Here is a 21,889-nt window from a genome sequence, read left to right on the forward strand (position 1 = left end):
GAGACGATAAATCAAGTACCTAGCAATTTCTAGCAACAGTAAGCATGTAACACACCCCCCAAGCACACAAGAAAGTCGGTGGAATAACCACCCGAGTGACCAACAAGTCAAGTGCATGCAAAGCAATTCATTTCATATCAATATCAAGAAGTTAATTAAAAAGGATCGAGTATGATAAAGTACATCCTCGTCCCAAAGGTCATCAATTTAAGAGCAATTATTTTAACCAAGCAAGCAAGTCATTCAAGTAAGGAGACATTCCATGTAAATATTTTTATGCACTTAGAACACTCACCAATCAATTGCAACCCTTCACTTTAACCCTAGTTGGTCCTCTTGAACTCTCTCGAGTCCATTGGTCACATACTGTATTAAAAGAGTAGCAATACAAAACCAAAATACATGAAGAAATTAAGGTTCCAAAGCTTCACTTCCTTTCATTTAAATCTCATTTCCACCCATAAACAAAACTCAAAATAGTTTACCAGCTCCAATCTTAAAGTTGAAATGAAAGTAAGAACAGTTCTAGGAAAATAGAACTTTTCCAGTTTTGCGCGGCACTATTGAAAAATCATAACTCAAGCTTCCTAAATCCAAAATTTATAAACTCTATACCGTTGGAAAATAGACTCAAAGGGTTACAATTTCATAGAAGAAACCTTTGTAAGATTCGGTCCATAAGTCAATCAAATTCCAACCTCAAGCGGCTGCTTTATCCAGTAGAAAGACAGAACAGGAATGGAAATTCAGTCAACTTTGGAAAATCACAGATATTCATATGAATTGAGAAAAATTCTAAAATTTTTACAGTACAAATTACTCTAAATCTAGTTTCAAATACAACAAATAAAACTCAATTCTGACTTTTTTACACCAAGATACAATAGTTTCATGAATGCTGATTTTTGAAACCTGGTTCACGGAATTCCAGCTTTGGAGCACTTGACACAGTTTCGAAATTAGGTCATAACTAAGGCTACACAAGTTCAAAATTAGTGTGGTTTATGGCATTGAAAACTAGATTCAAAATGCTAAAAATCACTAGAAGAAACTGTCATGAAATTCATTTGTAAGATGAGTGAAAACGAGCTACAAACAGCAACTGTGCATGCTTCTCGGTTAAAACAGTAAGGAAAAATCAGTCAAATTTGCCGGCTCACTGTGGTTCATAGGAAATGAATTAGCGGGTGAACTTTATACCGTTGGAAAGATCTCGGAGTCTAGTTTCATATGCCTCAAACAGCACTTGATTTGGACTCCTGTAAGAAAAATTATGGCCTGTTGAGTGTACACTGGATGGCTACACCGATCAGAAGTTTTCCAGGTTTGCTTCCTCACTTTAACCTAACTTTAACTCAAACAAATGATATACTTTTTGGGAGATAATTTATACACATATACACCAACATATAACAAGCATTTTGGCATCAAAACAACCATAAAATTCAAAATTAAAATGTGGAAACTGAACAAGCTGAAATCGGACAGCTTGCTCTTCTTTCTCTTCAAGTTTTCTTTTCAACTTTTACACTCAAAACCAAGTTACAAATTACTAAACAACAATCAAACAAACAATAATTCCTCAAGGCCACTGTAGACACCAAATTTTTGGTTTCAAATTTGATTTTTATTCTTAATTAATTTTGTATTTATTTGTTTCAATTTCAGATTTATTTTGGTTGATTCCTATTTCGTGTCTCTTACTCTATGTTAATTAGTTTACAAGCATTTATTTTATCTATTAATTTGAAAAATAATGAAAAAGAGGAAAATAATGAAAAATGAAAAGAAAAATAAAAAATTGCCATTTTTGCTGTTTATTATTTCTAGTTTATTTATTTTTATCTGATGTTAATTAAATTGTTGATTTTTACTTAATTTTATTATCATTTTTGTTAAATTACTTTAAAAAAAAAAGGGGGAAAAAGAAAGAAAATTAGCATTTCGTTTTATCTTAATTAGCATTTCTGCATTTATTTTTTATTATTTTTAGGTAATTAGTTATCTATATTAATTAGTCAAAAAAAAAAAAAAAGGGGTCGCGCATGCACGCTGCATTTTGTTTTTACAGCGTGCAAAGGACGAATGGACGCTCATCGAATGGCCAAGAAAAAGGGTTGGGAAGGGATGATTTCCAGCCATTGAATACAGGGTTTAGGAATCTGGAGCCGGGTATAAAAAGGAAAAAAGACCACAACCACAAAGACTCCTTCTCCAGACTTCACCTCGTGAGTATCGACTGAGAGAAAGTGAGAGACTGAGCTGCACCATATAGCCGAGAGCAAGGAAAGAAACCGAGAGCTGCAATTCTATTACTGCTCTGTCCGCGAGCTGAGGGAAGAAATCAGGAGACCTCCGCGTGAGAACCATCGACCTACACCCTACCCTCTTCTAGCTGTGACCATTTTCAACTTCAACCAAGCTGCATCTCATCAGTTCCAGCCGCAACCTTGCAGCTACCAAACCCAGAACCAAACCTGCGCGTGAGAGCCGAGAGGAAGAAAGAAATTTCAAATTTCTTGTGCGTAGGCTTAGCTGGTTTCTGAGGTAATTTTTGGGCTAAATTTAAGTTAAGTATTAGTAGATGAAGTTATATCAGAGCATGCTGGTGTTGTTTATGTAGTCAGATGATAAAAAAATGAATAAGAAATCTGTCTTGGAAGAAAATGGTTCTGCCGAGAAGCTGAATTGGAAATGCAGCTTTAATTTTTGTTTCCCTGAGGTAACCTGAGCTTATATATGCGATTACTTAACTTAAGACATGATGTTTAAGACCATGCATGTCAATTTATGCATCCGGATGATGAATTTGAAGCATGAGGAAAACCTGTCTTGGGAAGAAAATGACCTGGCCGAGAGTTGATTAAGAAATGTTGGATTAAACCTGCTTTCGTGTGATAATCCGGAACTGTTATTATGTTTAGCTAACTAAAGCTTGGATGATTAATATGGTTAGAGCTTTGCATGATAACTTTATGCATTCGAATTTGCGAGCTATGTAAGCTATGTAAATTTGGATGATCAAATTTTTCTGAGCTATGTAAGCTGCCGAATGGTCTCAGTTGCGAAATATTTCCTTGTGGTTGCTGCATCATATGCTCAATTGTTTGGAGTAGATTTTCTGGGCTGTAAATGTTTGTGTTTGAAGATAACAAGATGCATAGGAGGTCATGGCATTGGGGGGGGGGGTTTTGATGGATAAATCCATAAGCTTCATTCCTAGCGTGCCGCACGATCAAATTTCTGTTGCATGTGAAAATTGCAGAAAATCTTGTTCCTCAAAGTCAGCATTTTGTCCAGATCCTTTTTGTTGCATTTTTGAGTTCAAAACCTGTTTGATCCTACTCCTACCTTTGCTTCAAATCTCTGCATTTTGATTTGAGTGGAGATATACTTGGGTTATTTGCATGAATATAGATTCGGCCAAATGGGTCAGAAATTGAATGAGACTGCACAGCCGTGAGTTTGCAGAATGCATGAGTTTCTTGGTGTCTTTCTTGCATGAATTTCATCCTATGTTTGATTGTTTAGATGTTAAAGTTCTACACTCGGTTGTCCAGTTAGAGTTTTTGATGTTTGGTGGGTAGAGTTTAGATCAAAAGTGAGCATGCGAATTGAAACTTGCATTTGGATTTTGAAATTGCAGCAAATTTGTTTGGCCGAAAACATTACAGAAGCTTATTTTCTTCTTCTCTTCGTCGATCGCATGCTTTGCATGAAGAAATAACTTCCAAAAATTGCACTCCAACCCCTTGGCTTCTATCTAATGCTTCCATGGCCCAATTAATTGGAAAACTTAATTAATTTTGTCCTCCTAACATGCCATTCTCTCTTTAACACATCTTGATTTGTTTGGGTAGATACTTAAGGAGTTGTAGAATGAATTTGAAGGGTCTAATAATTTTTTTTTTCTAGATTTGTAGTCAATTTGTTTTTTTCTTGGATTCTTTGGCATTATGTTGCTTAGATACTAGCAAATTGTTCCTCATTTACCATTTTGTGAATTTTCTCGTTTGATTTGGTATGTTTCACCTTCGATTCTTAATTTTATTGTATGTTTTTTTTTAGATCCTTAGTGTTTATAATAATAATAAATTGGCCCTTTAAACCTCTTTAATTTTTCAATTGGGTCTTTGCTTGTTTTAATTGGTTAAATACGAGTATTTTACTTTCCTTGGAATGCTTCGAGTGATTCAATTTGGCGTTTATTTCCATTTTCTCTGATTATTTGATAATTAAAGTGGTACCTTGACCCTTTTATTATTTTGGAGGGTAAATTAGTAATTTCACTTCATTAGGGCGTCGATTCAAGGGGAGGTACACTCTATCCCTTATTTGCACTTCATTTGACCCTACGTGCTCCTATGTGTTATGTGAATATGCATGTCTACTTCGCTTTCCTTGCCTTTCCTTAATTCCTTGCATTTATTTCATTTACTTTTGCTTTTATTTAAGTTATTCATTATGGGGTATGTGTACACCTCTTGGCTTGTAATAGATAGGGCTTGGCGAGCAAGTTGGTCCATTTTCCCTTTCCCCTTTTGTTTTAGTTAGCAAATGTAATAGATTCATTAGCTTGGTTGCATGCCTATGTGTTACGTGTTAATTTGCTTTATTAGGCTCTTGCATCTAGTCGAGCATGCTAAGTGTTATGTGCTACGTGTTTATAAGTGATTCGCATGTCTACTCGCTTTTTATGGTCATGAATGAAAGTGATGGATGAATGGACGTCACCACACTAGTCCAATGCTAGTTGTGGCCCCCTTTCTCGTTACCACACTAGTCCAACGCTAGTTGTGGTTCATTGTCCCGTTTTCCACTAGTCCAACGCTAGTAGGAAATTCTTAGAAAAGGGTTAGTCCAACGCTAGACCCAATAGGCCGTCCCTTTTTGTTAGTGCATACTTGCATGCTCACTACATTTTCATGCATTTTTCTTAGTTTTTATCATTTGGCATGCTCCTCCACCCTTTCCCCTTCATTTTAGACTTTTGCATTTTCATGCTAGTTATAGGGTACATTTGCTTGAAGAGTCCCCTTTCGACAAGGGAAACGAGCGAGTGTGGCTCCACAAATAGCCTTAGCACGCTAGTTCCCCCTTCTAATCAAAGGGAAGATTAAAGTCACAAAGTTAGGACTCCCCGTTCCCGTCCTGATGCATTCCTCTAGTGTTCATGCATTTTATTCATTCGCTATCACATACACTTTTACTTTATATTCTATCCCTTTTTCCACATTCTCACTTCACACTACTTTTGGACGTTTTTCACTTAACCACTCACACTTTATACCATATCACTCGCACACATGCACTTTATATTATTTTCACATTATCATTCTTTACTCACCTTACCCTGTAAATACATTTGCACACCTCCACTTACATCCTATTATTTTTATCACTTTTCTCACTTCACACAAACTCACATTTTCACATGGCATGCATTCCACTCATTTTTACGTCATTTAGGATTATGTGTGACCTCTCCAAAGGATCATCATTGGGCTTCACAATTAATGTGATTGGCACCACTCAACCTTTGAAGAGAAATTTCCCCCATGTCCCCCTAGGTCTAGGTTCTTGCATTCATATAGTCATATCCAACACGCGATACATACCTTGGGTAGAAAAATTAGGAAATGTGGGGCTAAATCACGCAACTAGCCTTGGCTAGGTCGAAGGGGTGCCTTGGATTTTATCCTTGCCTTCCCCTTCGTCAAATGTGACTCCCGAACCTTTTTTCGTTGGTTTACGTGGACTAGGAGTCGTTTAAAAGGGGTTTCTCTCTACCTTTCCTTTAGAAAAAATCACTTTTTTGGGTGACTTGGTACACCCTAACTCTATACCAAGTGGCGACTCCGTTTTTCATTCAAAAAACCCTTTTTAAACTTCGTTTGGCCAAATCGTCGCATTTTTAAGTCCCATGGCCTTTTATTTTCATTTACACACGTTCACATATTCCACACTACTCACACACCACAACACACATTCAAAAAGTGGGGCGCGACAGCCACTACCTAAGAATCCACCTCAAGACATCTACCTAAAGTCAAGGTTCAAGGAACCCATCGACAACCCAAGCTTAACTTAGTTAAAACTAACCAAAATCTAACTAAGAGATGAAAGAAAATGAGGGCTTTGAGGGGTTTTACAATTTTTCCAGGAGTAGTGAGCAACTACAAGGAAACAAACTCTAAACCACCAAGTATCTTCCTCCTCCAAGTCTTCTTCTAAGCTTGAGTGATGATCCAAGAAGATGAGCAAGTTTGGAGCAAGTGTTTGGAGCAAAAATGGAGAAGATGCTAGCTGAAATTTTTGGCTAAAATGGAGAGGGAATGGCCGGCCAAGAGGAGAAGAAAAATTGGAAATTTCTTGGCTCATTGGGAGATGAAGTGCACGGCTAAGGGGAAGAAGAAAGAAAGGAAATGAAATTTTTGGTCAATTTTTCTTTTACTTAAAGGCTAAGAGTAGTCCATGTCAAGGTCAAAGTTCCATGGATGTTGTGACAATTGTCCTTCCAAGATTAATCCTCATCCTATTGTCTTCTAATCACTAAAATATCTAGCCAATCTCTAATTATCTCTTAACACCTTATAAAATAATATTCCTTTGTACAAAACACCTTTTTAATCTTCAAAAATTTATTGCACGCACCGCATTAGTGGGTCCCATATTCAATATGCAATTCAAATTTAACATGAATTAACTTATACAAGGAAAATGATTTAAAACTTGACTCACTTATAAAAATATCTGGGAAATTAAGGTAATAAGGTAAGGTAAAGAAAATGTGCTCAAAGAAATAAGATAAAATAAAGATAATTTTCGGGTCCTCGCACTCTCTTCCCCTTAACAGAATTTTGTCCACGAAATTCTCTCCTTTGCTCACAAAATTCGATTCTACAAGGTTTTCTTTCACTTTTCAAGAGCATCCCCCTTAGTCATGTTGCTACCACAATCTTACCTAGAGGGAAAAACTTAATAATACAATGACTAAATTAACATGCTAAGATCAATGAAGGTATCAAAAGGTGAAAAGTAACATAAACTTCAAACTCGGTGAAAAGAAGGGTTGAAACTTGGTTACTACTCGTGCTAATTCTTAAATTTATACACTGTACGTTGACAAATCATCCACAATATAAGGCGTCTCTCATTTTTACAATTGTACCACTAGATCCGAATCACCCTTTCTAATCAAAATTTCTTCCTTTCGAACCACAAATGAAGAATTCTCGCTTAAATTCAAGACTAAATTATAGTAATAGATTTATGAATGAGGATCCATTGCTGCCTAACCACCAGTATTTAATATCACCCATTAAAACATCAGGTACCAAGTCCACTGTATCTAACAGGGATACAACTTACTACATATATTTCCCTACACATAGCCTAATAAATATAACTATTTCAGGTAAAACCTCACTAATTGTTAACTTTGACTATTACAACTGCTACACCATCCCGAACTTCATTTGTCTTGAGCAGTTCCTCACTTGATGTCCAAGTTGGCCACATCTAAAACATGCACCAATTTTCAAATAACATAATCCCGTATGAATTTTATTACATGTTTCACATTGAGTAGCTACGCATCTCTTCTTGAAGTGTCCATTCTTTCTTTTCCTCCTCTCTTTATCCTTCATAGCAAATTCATCTTCATGCATCTTTTTACGTTTCCCTTTAATATCGCGAGTACTTCTTGTGACGACCCCACCTCCCCCTAAGGCGAACCAAAGGGTTCGGCGGACCGCCTGCCCACTCTCGCCAGGACTCACTCACGTAAAGATGGCGAAAATAACTTACAAACGTAAGAAAATAAAGAACACAATCCCTTCAGCTTAATATATATACAGCAGTACTCAAATCCAACTACAAGGTTCATACATGTCCAAATACATTAACGGGTTTACAATTCAAATACACACAACCCTAGTCGGGTGCTAGCGTGAGTACAAATCAAAATTTCAAAATAACTAGACTACGCTAGTCTGTACACGTCTCACGCCTCGCTCGTACCCCTGTAAGGAAAACAAAACTAATGGAGTGAGTTAAATCTCAGTGATGTCTCAAATATCAAATTGTCGATCAAATAAAGTAAAAATAGCATAATAGTGAAATAGCGAGCAAAACAAGTCAAGAAGTGAGTAACAGCACTTCATATAGCCAAACAATAAATTTTCCGCATTTCACATATAAGGATACGGTTGCTCATATATCGGCTCCACCATAGCTTGATCGATTGGTAGTTGACACTCCGTCAACTTTCGGATAAGAAACTAGTCCAGTAGAACACCACTTAACTCCAATCTCCGTCCACCGACAAAACCCCTTACTGGGACCGAACTCCACAATAAACACTGGTGGTAATACTCGAGTATACCGATTAGTCAAGGAGATAACACTCCACTCGACATCACTAACTACCCAGGGTTCGTTATCTAATCGACCAGACCCTTGCCGGCTCGACTCGACAAACTAGCCATAGGGTTTCTGGAATTCCAGGCAAGATACAGTTCATAGGCATGTATAACAAGTTAATTGCAATCGATGAACAAGAACACATCACATTAGGGCAAGTGCGATAAAGTATACTCTTGCCCTATCAATTCACTTATATATATATCATGTAATCACATTGGACAAGTGTTACACACAAATGTCAAGTTCAATCAGATATTTGGAAGCACTCACCAAAATGTAGTGCCTCAGTGATCACGTCTGGGTTGTACTCCGGGTTTGGAGTCCAAATCTGCGATAAAACTTTGTTTAAGAACTTTGAAAAACGACTAAGGTTCGAAACTTAAACGTTTCGTTCAATAAGAATCAAGTAATTGAAATTCATTTGGAGAATATTTGTGAAACACTTGCTCGTTTTCAAATTGTGAGCTTTTGTAGCAATTATACTTGAAAATACCATTGGAGTCGAAAGAACGAGAAAAACGTATTTCTAGTAGTCGTTGTTTCATTTCTCAAGGGTACAAGTTCGGGCAAGTTCTAACATATATACCTCGATAAAAGAAAACACAAATATCCTAGATGGTTCAAGTGGTATTCGCTCTCAAACCTTACTCAAGTCGCAAGTATATCTACCCAGCCCTCGAGCGTAAATTTGGGCAGCACGCCCTTTGTATTTACCTATTTTTCAACCATTTATGGCTTCATTCTTTTCCTCAGTCAGTCCCAAAGTCACACACAAAAATCATCTCATTTCAATAGCCGTTCAATAGGTTCAAAGTTATACAAGTACAAAATCAAACTAGGAAAATGTCTGGAAATGAAGTTTAAGTCATAAAACAAAAGACAGATTTGCCGTCGTTTAGCGTAACGGGAACAACCGAAGCTACGCTTATTGGATTGGGGTGTAATTTATACCATTTCGAAGCTAAGATAAAGGGCTACAACTTTAATGAAGACCACTCAGTCCAGTTCCTGGTGTATCCAAGTCAAAATTTCAAATTACAGAACCAGAATCTCACATTCGGGCTAGTTAACCGCACTATTCGTAAACGATAATAACTCAGGCTACCGAAGTCCGATTAAGGAGTTTTTAGGGCCGTTGGAAAGATAAAACATAACACTATAACTTCTGTGTTTTGGCCAAATGCTAATTCAGTATGGATCAGGGTGAACAGACACGGTCAGATTGGTGAAATATCAAAACTGGCCACAAAGTTCTACCTATGGAAGTCAGGGGTATTTTTGTCTTTTCACATGATAAAGTGCTTGGATTGAGTTGAAAGTTTACAGGCAGCTATAAAATATCATTCTCTACAACTTTCATGTTTTGTGCTAAGTCTAATTCGGCCTCCCTCATGGTCAAACAGAACCGGACAGAACAGGGGAATTACAAAACCGAAAACTGGAATTCATGAATACAAGTGCTAATCTTCACAATCCTAGCTTGAAACACTACTTCACCTCCTTGTCTACACTTTTTTTTTTTTTTATAAATTATTTTATTTTATTGATAGGAGCAAATTTTACACACTGAGAAAGACCAATTCGAAGTACAGCAATCGACTGAAAAGGTAATAAATCAAACACAAAACCTCCATGTCTCATTCAACCGCATATTAGCTCCAGTTGTCCTTTGTTCTCAGCCCTTCATACGCTTACTTTTCCGAATTGAAGGCATTCCTAATCTATCAAGTCGAATGGCCCCACGAGCCATAGTTGGGAACGAATTAAAGGCCTCGTAAAGCTTGACTTGATGCTCTGGATGAAATACGCCCACATTGGACAGCGCATCAGCAACTTTGTTAGCTTCCCTATAGCAATGTGAAAAACGATCAGGATCTTTCACCAACTGCCAAATCTGCCTAATCTCTCGTCGAATCTTCCAGGGGCATTGAATGCGATTCTGAAGAATTCCAACTAATAATAAAGAATCCGATTGAACATAGAGATTTTGAAAACCCCTATGTACACAAGTTTGAAGGCCAATAAGGAGTGCCTGAACCTCTGCACATAGACTTGTAGTTTCCCCAAGATATGCCGAAAAGCCAATCAAAGGTATGCCATTTGAATCCCGAAGAACCCCACCGCCTCCACTCACTCCTGGATTGCCCTTAGAACAGCCATCCGTATTTAATATGAACCGATCGGATTCCTTTGCTTCCCAACGAACAAGTTTGTATGTAACCTCAGTATGAGAAGAATACGACCAATCATACAAATGATGAAATGACTGTACTCTGAACACTTGTTTGAAATGAATTCCCACCATGGTCTGGATTTCCGAGAAAATGGCACGACAAATGGCAAGCGGCCTCATCTGAACATCCTCAAACATTGCTTTATTCCTTGCTTTCCAAATCTGCCAACAGACAATGCTGGGTAGAATGTGCCCAATAAATCGTTGTATTTCAGAATCATATGAGCTGAGCCACCAACCCACTGTACGGGGCCTCAAAGATGACCCTGGAAAGGACAAACCACATGAAGCTCCAAAATAGTGCCAAACTGTCGACGCTATATGGCCATTAGAAAAGAAATGTTCAATTGATTCCTCAGATGCCGAAGAACAGCAAAAACACTTTGAGGGTAAATGTAAACCAAGTTTACATAACCGATCTGGAACCGGCAGTCTCCCCAGCAACAATCGTAGCATGAAGAATGAAACTTTGAAAGGGAGCTGAGAATGCCAAATTGTATTAAAGACCATAGACTTGTTGCGGGCCTGCCTAATATCCCGAAATGCCGAAGCTATAGAGAAGTTTCCAGATGTTGTGAGCGTCCAAATGACTTCAGATTCACCCCCTTCTTCTGGAATCGGGTGCTCTAAAATAGAGGGCACCATTTCCCTCGTTAGTATCTGATATAACAAATTTACATCCCAGTTTCCATTGATGATGAAATTAGCAAAAGACAAATGTGGGACAACGGTCGCTTGGTGGAACAAAGTACCACCCCCCAACCAATTGTCGTACCAAAAATGACAAGCGCCGTCTTTTGCAATCCATAGCATAGAGAATTCCACTTGTCGACTCACATTGACCATCCTGCGCCAGAGTGCGGAGTCCATTGCCTTGATTTCTACCTGACAAGGATGAAGGTGTCTACAGTATTTTGCTTTCATAAATTCAGCCCACAATGACAAACCCTTTCTAAAATTCCACCAAAGTTTGAATGAGAAAGCTGTATAGATGTCTTGAAGCTTCCGAAATCCAACTCCTCCCTCCTCTATCGGATAGCACATATGGGTCCAACGTATCCAGTGAAATTTCGACTCCTCGGGTGATGAGCTCCATATGAAGGTCGAGAAAGCCTTTTCTATAGTTCTAAATACCTTACTCGGGATAACCGCAGCCGACATCAGATGTACTGGCATCGATGCCAAGACATGTTTGATTAGAACTATCTTACCTCCAAAGGAAAGCATCCTTGATTTCCATGATATAATTCTCCCTAGAATAGACTGACACGCTTCTCCAAAATATGATGATTTGCATCTCCCAAAGTAAAGGGGGCAACCCAAATACCGAATTGGAAATGGTTGCCAGGAAAACTTGGTGATACGTTCAATCACCCTTCGTCTTGCCGGTGGTAAAGATGGATGAACCAGGTAACAAGTTTTTAGCACATTTATTAGCTGACCCGAACACCTTTGATACGCCTCTAGCACCTGCATGATAACCTTTAGAGAATAAGAGGATCCGTTTGCAAATATGAGAACATTATCCGCAAACGCCAAATGAGTTATAGTAGGACATGCATACGGGACTTTGAATCCCACAAAACCCGATTGCATGGCAAGGTTATTCAATCCTCTAGATAACACCTCAGCCCCTATAATGAATAAAGCAGGCGATAAAGGATCACCCTGACGGAGGCCTCTCGTAGATTTAAAAAAACCATGAGATGCCCCATTTAAAATGACCGAAAACCAGACATTAGAGATCAATCGCCATACTAAATCAATAAATATTTCTCCGAAGCCAAACCTCCTGAGAACATCAATAATATGATCCCATGCCACCCGGTCATAAGCTTTAGACATGTCAAGCTTCATTACCACATTGCCTCCTCTATTCTTTTTCCCAATACCCGAAACTATCTCCTGAGCTAGCAGAAAATTATCTGTTATATTGCGCCCCTTCACAAAGCCTGTCTGCTGGGGTGAAATAATTTTGGGCAGTACATAAGCAATTCTATCAGCTAAGATCCTGGATAATAATTTGTTGAAGAAGTTACACAGACTGATGGGCCTAAATTGAGAAAAATCCTGGGGATTTGGCATCTTCGGAATTAACACAATGGAGGTAGATGTGATGAATCGAGGCAACTCTGCCCCACAGAAAAAGCTGAGTATTGCATTATATACATCTTGGGCAACAACTTCCCAGGCAAATGTTAAAAATTTGCCTGTGAAACCATCTGGGCCAGCAGCACTGTCCCCATCCATTGATCTCACGACTCGATAGACTTCTTCAATCGAAGGAACCTCTTCCAATTTTTCATTGTCCTCTTCCGAGATTATGGATGGAATTAGGTGCCGCAAATCGGAAGATGACTCTAAAGAACACGTGAATAGGTCAGAAAAATATGTTATTGCCTCAGTTGCTATATCATCATTCTTGTCCACCCAAACACCGTTTGACTTTTTGATGCGGTGTATCATTCCTTGAGCCCGTCTCTGTCTTACTACCGCATGAAAATACCTTGAATTACGATCTCCGTGTTTAAGCCATTTGACCCTGGCTTTTTGGCTCCAAAATTGCTCTTCAATTGACAATGCATGCCGCAACTCCGCCTGAGCCTTGCTAAGCTCAACCTGACATTCCTCCGATGCATATTGATCCATAGCTTCCTCTGCGCGTTGGACCCCCATTTCTGCAGAACGAACAGCATCAAATACATTCCCAAAGTGTTGCTTGTTCCAAGTTTGAATAGCCCTCCTCGTTGCCAAAAGTTTAGAGCTCAAAACACGCAATGGAGAACCAGACACATCTTGATTCCAAGCATATCGAATTACCTCCAAGAGTTCAGATTTGGTTGTCCAGACGTTCAAAAATCTGAAAGGCCGTGGCGTATGATCTGATCTCTCCTTAAATGAAATTTTCAACGGTGCATGATCTGAAGGATGTCTTGCCAGGTGAAGCACAGAAATTGCGTTTGAGAGATCCAAACAAGCCCCATTGACTAAAAACCTATCCAACCTCTTTGAAACCCGAGCTCTTCCTCTCCGATTGTTAGACCATGTGAAGCTAGCTCCTGAAAATCCTACGTCAAAAACTCCGGCATCTTCCATAAAAGACATGAATTCCATCCCCTCCGCTATAACAAATGGACGTCCCCCTCGTTTTTCATGAGGTGCTAATATAACATTAAAATCACCCCCAATGCACCAAGGAAGAGAAATTGGCTTATCATTTAATAAGGTATGCCATAAGACACGGCGCTCCTGCACTGAGCACTTATCTACACTTATTCACAGCATTTTTCATCTAAACAAGAAGAAATATGGCTGAACAATACAAAACCCTAACTCACCAATTCTCCAAAAATCATCACAACTACTTGCATAACTATCAATCAACCAAAAATATGAATTGTATAGCAACTTAAGCAAGAATAAAGGAATTAAAGATGATGGACAGCCAATATACCTCAATAAAAGGGCTTGAAGAGTTATCCTTCACCTTTCCTTATGAAATTAAGCTCCCTAAGCTTCCCAAGCTCTCACTTTGCACGTTAATCGGTTTAGTTTTCTTGTTTTCTCACTCAATCAAGCAAAACCCAAGATGGAATTGAAGTTCTTTCTCTCCCTTTTTTTCTCTCCTAGTTTCGGCCACAAGCTAGAAAAAATGAAGAAGAATGAAGCTTCAAGATGGTTTTAAGGCTTAGTCATAGTTTGGGTCAAAGGTTCTTGGATTAGTGCCACTTGTCACCACCAATTTCCATCTCAATTTTTTCCTTTTCCTTTAGTTTAAATGGTCAAAATTTTTGGCCACCTTGATCAACTTTAGAGATGATATTTAGGCTCCAATAACAATGAGATTAACTTGATAAAAATGGTGGGTTCAATCGGTAGTGAACGGTACCCGTCGGTTCGAGCCGATTTTCCTTAAATCGCGTATACTAGGGTTTTAACTTATAATTCACTAACTTATTATTCTCACTTCTAATCACGCACTTAATATCATTAAAAACTCACTCTTAATCACCAAATTTGATCCACCCTCCGTACTGGATAGTCACACTACGAATAGACGTAAAAACCCTAATTCGCGCTAACTTGAAAACGAAAAGGGAAAACCCTTAATTCTATATTCATTTGCACTTATTGTGGGATGATTGGGTAGTAAGGCTATTATAAAGTAATCATTTCCAAATAAAAGGGAATTTTTACGAAAAATATAAGGAATTTTGCAAGTCCTCGCACTCTCTCCCTCTTAAGAGAATTTCGTCCTCGAAATTCATACCTTGAGCTGTAAATAGGTCTGGATACTTCTCTCGCATATCCTTCTCTAGCTCCCAGGTGGCTTCCTCCACTTCATGGTGTTTCCATAGAACCTTCACTAGTGGAATCTGCTTGTTCCTCAAGTCCTTCACCTTCTTGTCCAGAATTCGAATGGGTCGTTCCTCATAGGTTAACGACTCGTCGAGTTCAATATCTTCTGATGGCAAAATATGAGTTGGATCCGGATGGTATTTCTTAAGCAAAGAAACATGAAACACATCATGAATCCGAGACAAGCTAGCTGGTAGCTCTAGTCGATAAGCCACCTTCCCTATCCGCTGGAGTATATTAAAAGGTCCTATATATCTCGGTTGTAACTTTTTCCCTTTTCCTGCCTTAATCTTTCCTTTCAAGGGAGTAATCCTAAGAAACACTTTATCTCTTATCTCAAATTCCAAATCCTTCCTCGGATGATTGGCATAACTCTTTTGTCGGCTTTGGGCTGTTTGAAGCCTCTGACGAATCACCTTTACCCTTTCGTAGGCTTCCTCAACCCACAGTATTGTAGCCGAATCAATAATCTTCCTCTCCCCTGCTTCATCCCAATGGATTGGAGATCGATACTGTCATCCATACAATGCTTCATATGGAGCCATTTGAATAGACGAGTGATAACTATTGTTATACGCGAACTCAACCAATGTTAGGTATTGGCTCCAACTTCCTCCAAAATCGACTATACAGGCTCTCAGCATATCCTCAAGAGTTTGAATGGTCCTCTCACATTGTCCATCGGTTTGAGGATGATACGCTGTACTATAATTCAGTTTAGTCCCTAAAGCCTCTTGCAGTTTTTGCCAGAATCGAGACACAAATCTGGGGTCTCTATCAGATACGATACTCACTGGTACCCCATGTAGTCTCACCACTTCATCCATATAGAGTTTGGCAAGTTTTTTCAAAGAATATTTCATATTTACTGGCAAGAAATGTGCGGTCTTAGTTAATCGGTCCACTATCACCCAGATCACATCATGACCTTTTTGAGTTCTTGGTAACCCGATACGAAATCCATCGTTATATGCTCCCACTTCCATTCAGGGATCTCTAAAGGCTGTAATAGACCTGACGGTTTTTGATGGTCAGCTTTCACTTGTTGGCACATAAGACATTTTTGCACAAACTGAGCAATCTCTGCATTCATATTATCCCACCAATACAGACTTTTGAGATCCTGGTACATTTTAGCACTACCTGGATGTACCGTATACCTAGAACAGTGAGATTCCTCCAAAATCTCCCTCTTTAAATCTTCATCCCTAGGTACAACGACGCGATTTCAGAATCTTAAAATTTCATCAGGACCTAGGTTAAAGTTGGGCAACGCTCCCTTCTTCACTTTTTCTACCCACTTCTGCACCGTTGGTTCTTTCATTTGGCCCTCTTTAATCCAATCCAACAGTGTTGATTTCACCTCAATATTTTCAAAAATAACTTTATGTGGCTCCAGACGTGGTTTCCATTCACATACATCCTCTAACAAGCGCCACTCTCCCACCATTGAACTTGCTAGTTGAGCTTTGCGACTTAAAGCATCTGCTACAACGTTGGGCTTTCCTGGATGGTAGTTAATCGTACAATCATAGTCTTCTAAGAACTCCACCCACCGACGTTGCCTTAGGTCTAGCTTCTTCTGAGAAAATAGATACTTAAGGCTCTTATGATCCGTATAGATCTCAAATGTCACCCCGTATAAATAGTGCCGCCATTTTTTCAAAGCAAACACGACAGCTGCAAGTTCCAAGTCATGGGTTGGATAATTTTGCTCATGAGACTTTAACTTCCGAGATGCGTAGGCAATCACATTCCTATTTTGCATCAAAACACACCCTAACCCCTCTCTCGAAGCATCGGTATAAACCGTATAGCTATCCGTCCCATTGGGCACAGCTAACACTGGAGCCATGGTTAATTGCCTCTTAAGCTCTTGGAAACCATTCTCGCACTTAGCATCCCAAATGTACTTTCCTTGTTTCTTTGTCAAGTTCGTTAGGGGTCCCGCAATTTTCGAGAAATTCTTTATAAATCGGCGGTAATACCCTGCTAGGCCCAAAAAGCTTCATTTTTAGTAGGATTCTCTGGCCGTTTCCATTTGGTTACAGCTTCCACTTTAGCCGGGTCTGTAGTAATCCCATCCTTTGAAATGATATGGCCTAGGAACGTCATTTTTTCCAGCCAAAATTCACACTTGCTAAACTTGGCGAACAACTGGTGCTCTGTTAGGGTTTGTAATACTATCCTCAAGTGTTGCTCATGCTCCTCCCTTGCCTTCGAATATACTAGGATATCATCAATAAACACCACCACAAACTTATCCAAATAGGGTTTAAACACCCGATGCATTAAATCCATGAATGCCGTTGGGGCATTAGTTAAACCAAAAGGCATTATTGCAAACTCGAAATGCCCATATCGAGTGTTAAAGGCCCTTTTTGGCACATCCTCCTTTTTGATTCTCAATTGATAATACCATTGTCGAAAATCCAACTTAGAGAACACCACCGCCCCTTGTAATTGATCAAATAACTCATCGATGTGGGGCAAAGGATACTTATTCTTAACGGTTACTGCATTCAAACCACGATAGTCAATGCATAACCTTAAACTCCCGTCCTTCTTTTTAACAAATAACACTGGAGCTCCTCACGGTGACTCGCTCCCATGTATGAACCCCCGTTCTAGCAAGTCTTGCAATTGAATTTTTAACTCCTTAAGTTCAACAGGTGCCATTCGATAAGGGGTTTTCGAAATGGGAGTAGTTCCAGGTGCTAGGTCAACCTTAAATTCAATCTCCCTTTCGGGTGGCAGTGACCCCAACTCCTCCGAAAATACGTCCGGATACTCACTAATCACCGGCATGTCCTCCAGCTTAACCTTTTCTCCTGAGGTGTTAACTGAAAAAGCTAAAAAATCGCATGCCCCATGACTAAGTAATTTCCTAGCCCTTATTCATGAAATGAACGCAGATGAGACTAACATACCCCTCACGTCTAGCTTTAGGGTTGCGTCCCCCGGTATGCAAAACTCAACTACCTTCAACCTACAATCTACCCGAGTATGATAATGAGCTAGTCAGTCCATGCCTAGAATAACATCGTACCCCTTAATGGCTAGACTTATGAGGTCGACTACTAATTTTCGCTCACCAATCCAAATATCGCAATTTCTATACACCTCATTCCCAAGTAAAATTTGATTACCCGCAGGTGTTCTTACTTCTAAATCACAAGGTAGCCTTTCAACTTTCATGTCAATTCCAAGCATAAATGTAGGGCTAACAAAAGAATGAGTGGCACCAGGGTCTATCAGAATTTTGGCTAAACGATGAAAAACAGGAATCGTACCTTCCACGATCTCCGTCGGCTCAAGTACCGATTGCTGGTCCAACGAATACACCCTGGCCGGTACTTTTGACCTGGTCCCTCCTACCTTGATTAGCGGGCAGTTAGCGATCTGATGCTCCGTGCTTCCACACCTTAGGCACTTCCGGGCCTTTCTCCAGCAATTATCCTCAGTATGGTTTGATTTTCCACAATATCCACACGTTACTCGGGGAGTGGAGGTCTGGCCCCCCTGTGGTCCACCTCTCCCCTGTTCTCTTCCACCTTGGCCTCCCCTCGGCGTACCTCCCCTCGAAATACCCGTAAACCTTCCACCCCCAGCTCCACGACCGGCTTTAGGGGGTGATATGTTTCGATCACTCTGTGCTGGCTTTTGACTTCCACCGAGCGCCCCTTTTTGTTTCGCGTGAAAGTTCCTCACTTGTGCCCTGGCAATCTCTATCCTCTGGGCCTTTTCCAAAACCTCAGTAAAAGTATTAATTTGGGTTGCCGCTAAGGTCTCCTGTATTTCCACATTGAACCCTTGAACAAACTTCCTTACCTTCCTTTGCTCCGTAACTATCAATTCAGGAGCAAATTTAGACAACTTCGTAAACTGAGTTTCATACTCAGATACACTCAAAGTTCCCTGCCGAAACTTAATAAAATCATCCTCTCTCTTCTCTTGGACGATCGATGGGAGGTATTTTTCGTTAAACTCCCGCACGAAATTAAACCAGGTCCATGCGGTTGCCTCTCTCTCCCACATAGCTCTAATTACATTCCACCAAACTCTAGTCGGACCTTCAAATTGAAAAGCAGCAAATTGCACTTGCCTATCCTCCGCATAGTTCAGAGCGGCAAAGATATTGATCATGGTCTCTAACCATCTCTCGGCTCCCTCAGGGTCCGGTCCTCCTAGGAACTTAGGAGGAGAGAACTTTTGAAATCTCTCGAGGGCTCTATCTTGTCCCATATCGGGAACCCTAGGTTGGTTCACAGGGGCTTGACCCGGTTGCTCTACTAAACGAGCAAGAATATTAGTCATTTGCTGGATCGCCGTCGCCACCTGATCTCCCCCTTCCACTCGGGGTCCAGGTTGCGGCTCCGCCGTTCCACTTCTTTCCCCTCTCGATTCTTGCACTGGTTCTTGGGCCTGTCTACCCCCTCGCTGACGATTAGAGCCACGTCCTCGAGTAGCTCCCTGATCCTGACTCCTTCTACCTTCCATGATTCTTGACTAGCCAACTATATAAATATAAGCAAAATAAGGTATGGCTCGGATAAAACATTTTCAAATCATAAAGCAGAGACAATAAAACACATTCAAAACAAACATGGCCTTTATATACATAGCAAAATAAGGCACATAGCAAATTAAAAGTACTGTACATGTCAACCTGGTCAAGTCAAAGGCTATACTAGCCAAGAGACATAGAACAAAAGAAACACTATATACATCAACCTTAACACGTCAAATTTCAAAAACAAAAGGGGACGTGTCATTCCACTATATCCCTATCTACCTCACAAAAATCTCTCAAACCCTGAACTAGGAGTCTAATTAGATGCTGACCCAACCGACTCCGTAGGTGCGGCAGACTCCTCATTTGGGTCCTCCTCGGGATCCTCCTCAGGATTCTCCTCGGGATCACTAGGAACCGCAAGCGCTTGACCCTCCCTGGCCAAGTCCTGAGCCACATCCTCCACTAGAGCCCCGCACTCAGTCAGGATACTGTGGGTCCGGTCTCAGACATCGCCAACTACTCGAGCAAGGCGACCAGTAGTCGCCTGAGCCTGCACTCTAAAGGCATCAGTCCGCTGCTGCTCCTCCAGAACTGAAGCCTCTATCTCTCGGATCCTAGCACTGTGTACTCGGAGGGCTGCCTGGAGATGCTCGATCTCTGTCTGGAACCTATGATTGGCGTTACCCAATCGTCTCCGCTCATCGTCCACGGCCAACACTACCCTATCGGGATAGGAGTAGGTCTTTCAGCAGTCCCAACGCCAGATCTTGCGCGCCGGAGACCACCGACACACGGGCCCACCGGGACTCTCTTGGTAGGTCAGCACACGACATGCAGGCCCCTCAAGATATATCTCATCAGTAGGTATGGGCTGAGATGGCCCAGCACCCCCAGTAGCATCTGTACCCGCCATCGCCTACATTACAAGAAGCATTGCAAGAAGAGGCAAGCTAGACATATAAATTGAGGCTAAAGGCCTATTCTCAAGTGTGAAACCCTAGCCTATCGTAACCAAACTATAACCAAGGCATAGCAAGTATAAATCACTCGAGCTACCCAGATCAATTCAAACCTAGGATCTGATACCACCTGTGACGACCCCACCTCCCCCTAAGGCGAACCAAAGGATTCGGCGGACCGCCTGCCTAACTCTCGCCAGGACTCACTCACGTAAAGCTCGCCAAAATAACTTACAAACGTAGGAAAATAAAGAACACAATCCCTTCAACTTAATATATATATATAGCAATACTCAGATCCAACTACAAGGTTCATACATGTCCAAATACATTAACGGGTCTACAATTCAAATACACACAACCGTAGTCGGGTGCTAGCATGAATACAAATCAAAATTTCAAAATAACTAGACTACGCTAGTCTGTACACGTCTCACGCCTCGCTCGTACCCCTGTAAGGGAAACAAAACTAATGGAGTGAGTTAAATCTCAGTGATGTCTCAAATATCAAATTGTCGATCAAATAAAGTAAAAATAGCATAATAGTGAAATAGCGAGCAAAACAAGTCAAGAAGTGAGTAACAGCACTTCATATAGCCAAACAATAAATTTTCCGCATTTCACATATAAGGATACGGTTGCTCATATATCGGCTCCACCATAGCTTGATCGATTGGTAGTTGACACTCCGTCAACTTTCGGATAAGAAACTAGTCCAGTAGAACACCACTTAACTCCAATCTCCGTCCACCGACAAAACCCCTTACTGGGACCGAACTCCACAATAAACACTGGTGGTAATACTCGAGTATACCGATTAGTCAAGGAGATAACACTCCACTCGACATCACTAACTACCCAGGGTTCGTTATCTAATCGACCAGACCCTTGCCGGCTCGACTCGACAAACTAGCCATAGGGTTTCTGGAATTCCAGGCAAGATACAGTTCATAGGCATGTATAACAAGTTAATTGCAATCGATGAACAAGAACACATCACATTAGGGCAAGTGCGATAAAATACACTCTTGCCCTATCAATTCACTTATATATATCATGTAATCACATTGGACAAGTGTTACACATGTTGACCTTGGCTGATCAGTCCTTGGTTTTGATGATTAACAAACCAAAATGTAAATTTGGACTAATGTTTTTATGTGAGAAATTTGTTAGAACAGGTCATTGATCCAAAAGAGAATCGAAAAGATTTGAATCAAAGAGAAATTAAGAAATATGAAGGTTCGGACGTAGAGGATCGGACGCTCGATAGAGGATCGGACGTCCGACAAACGACGATACTCTTCGGACGCTTGGATCGGACGCTCATTCATTGCTTCGGCTGTCCGACACAAAAAGAATGAAAGTTGAACATTCTGACTTCTATCGGACGCA

The 21,889-nt window shown here is 40.3% G+C and overlaps 2 protein-coding genes across 2 annotated transcripts; both read right to left on the bottom strand.

Moving 5' to 3' along the window:
- Nucleotides 1-10,305: 10,305 nt before the first annotated feature.
- On the bottom strand, nucleotides 10,306-16,874 carry LOC113709959 (uncharacterized). The gene is made up of 5 exons (XM_072065699.1): nucleotides 16,547-16,874; nucleotides 15,948-16,162; nucleotides 14,931-15,531; nucleotides 10,466-13,926; nucleotides 10,306-10,380 (listed from the first exon to the last, which is right to left on the bottom strand). Exons 1-5 carry the CDS (start codon nucleotides 16,872-16,874, stop codon nucleotides 10,306-10,308), a joined length of 4,680 nt encoding a protein of 1,559 aa, XP_071921800.1.
- A 737-nt stretch (nucleotides 16,875-17,611) lies between these two features.
- Nucleotides 17,612-19,519, bottom strand: LOC140014625 (uncharacterized). Its single transcript, XM_072065700.1, has 2 exons — nucleotides 18,313-19,519; nucleotides 17,612-17,862 (listed from the first exon to the last, which is right to left on the bottom strand). The coding sequence occupies exons 1-2, from the start codon at nucleotides 19,517-19,519 to the stop codon at nucleotides 17,612-17,614; spliced, it is 1,458 nt and encodes a 485-aa protein (XP_071921801.1).
- Nucleotides 19,520-21,889: the final 2,370 nt, after the last annotated feature.

Source organism: Coffea arabica, chromosome 9e, assembly GCF_036785885.1.
Source record: "Coffea arabica cultivar ET-39 chromosome 9e, Coffea Arabica ET-39 HiFi, whole genome shotgun sequence".
In the NCBI taxonomy this organism is placed as follows: domain Eukaryota; kingdom Viridiplantae; phylum Streptophyta; class Magnoliopsida; order Gentianales; family Rubiaceae; genus Coffea; species Coffea arabica.

Excerpts from the sequence above, each read along its gene's own strand:
- LOC113709959 (XM_072065699.1), bottom strand. The coding sequence starts at position 16,874 with ATGGCTCCAGTGTTAGCTGTGCCCAATGGGACGGATAGCTATACGGTT. Across the intron at positions 16,163-16,546 it reads GTTCTTAGAAGACTATGATT|GTAGTGCTAAAATGTACCAG; the intron begins GTACGATTAACT and ends CGGTACATCCAG. Across the intron at positions 15,532-15,947 it reads GTTACCAAGAACTCAAAAAG|TATCGATCTCCAATCCATTG; the intron begins GTCATGATGTGA and ends TATGGATGACAG.
- LOC140014625 (XM_072065700.1), bottom strand. The coding sequence starts at position 19,519 with ATGGAAGGTAGAAGGAGTCAGGATCAGGGAGCTACTCGAGGACGTGGC. Across the intron at positions 17,863-18,312 it reads GCCGACGGAGATCGTGGAAG|TTAACACCTCAGGAGAAAAG; the intron begins GTACGATTCCTG and ends TAGCTTTTTCAG.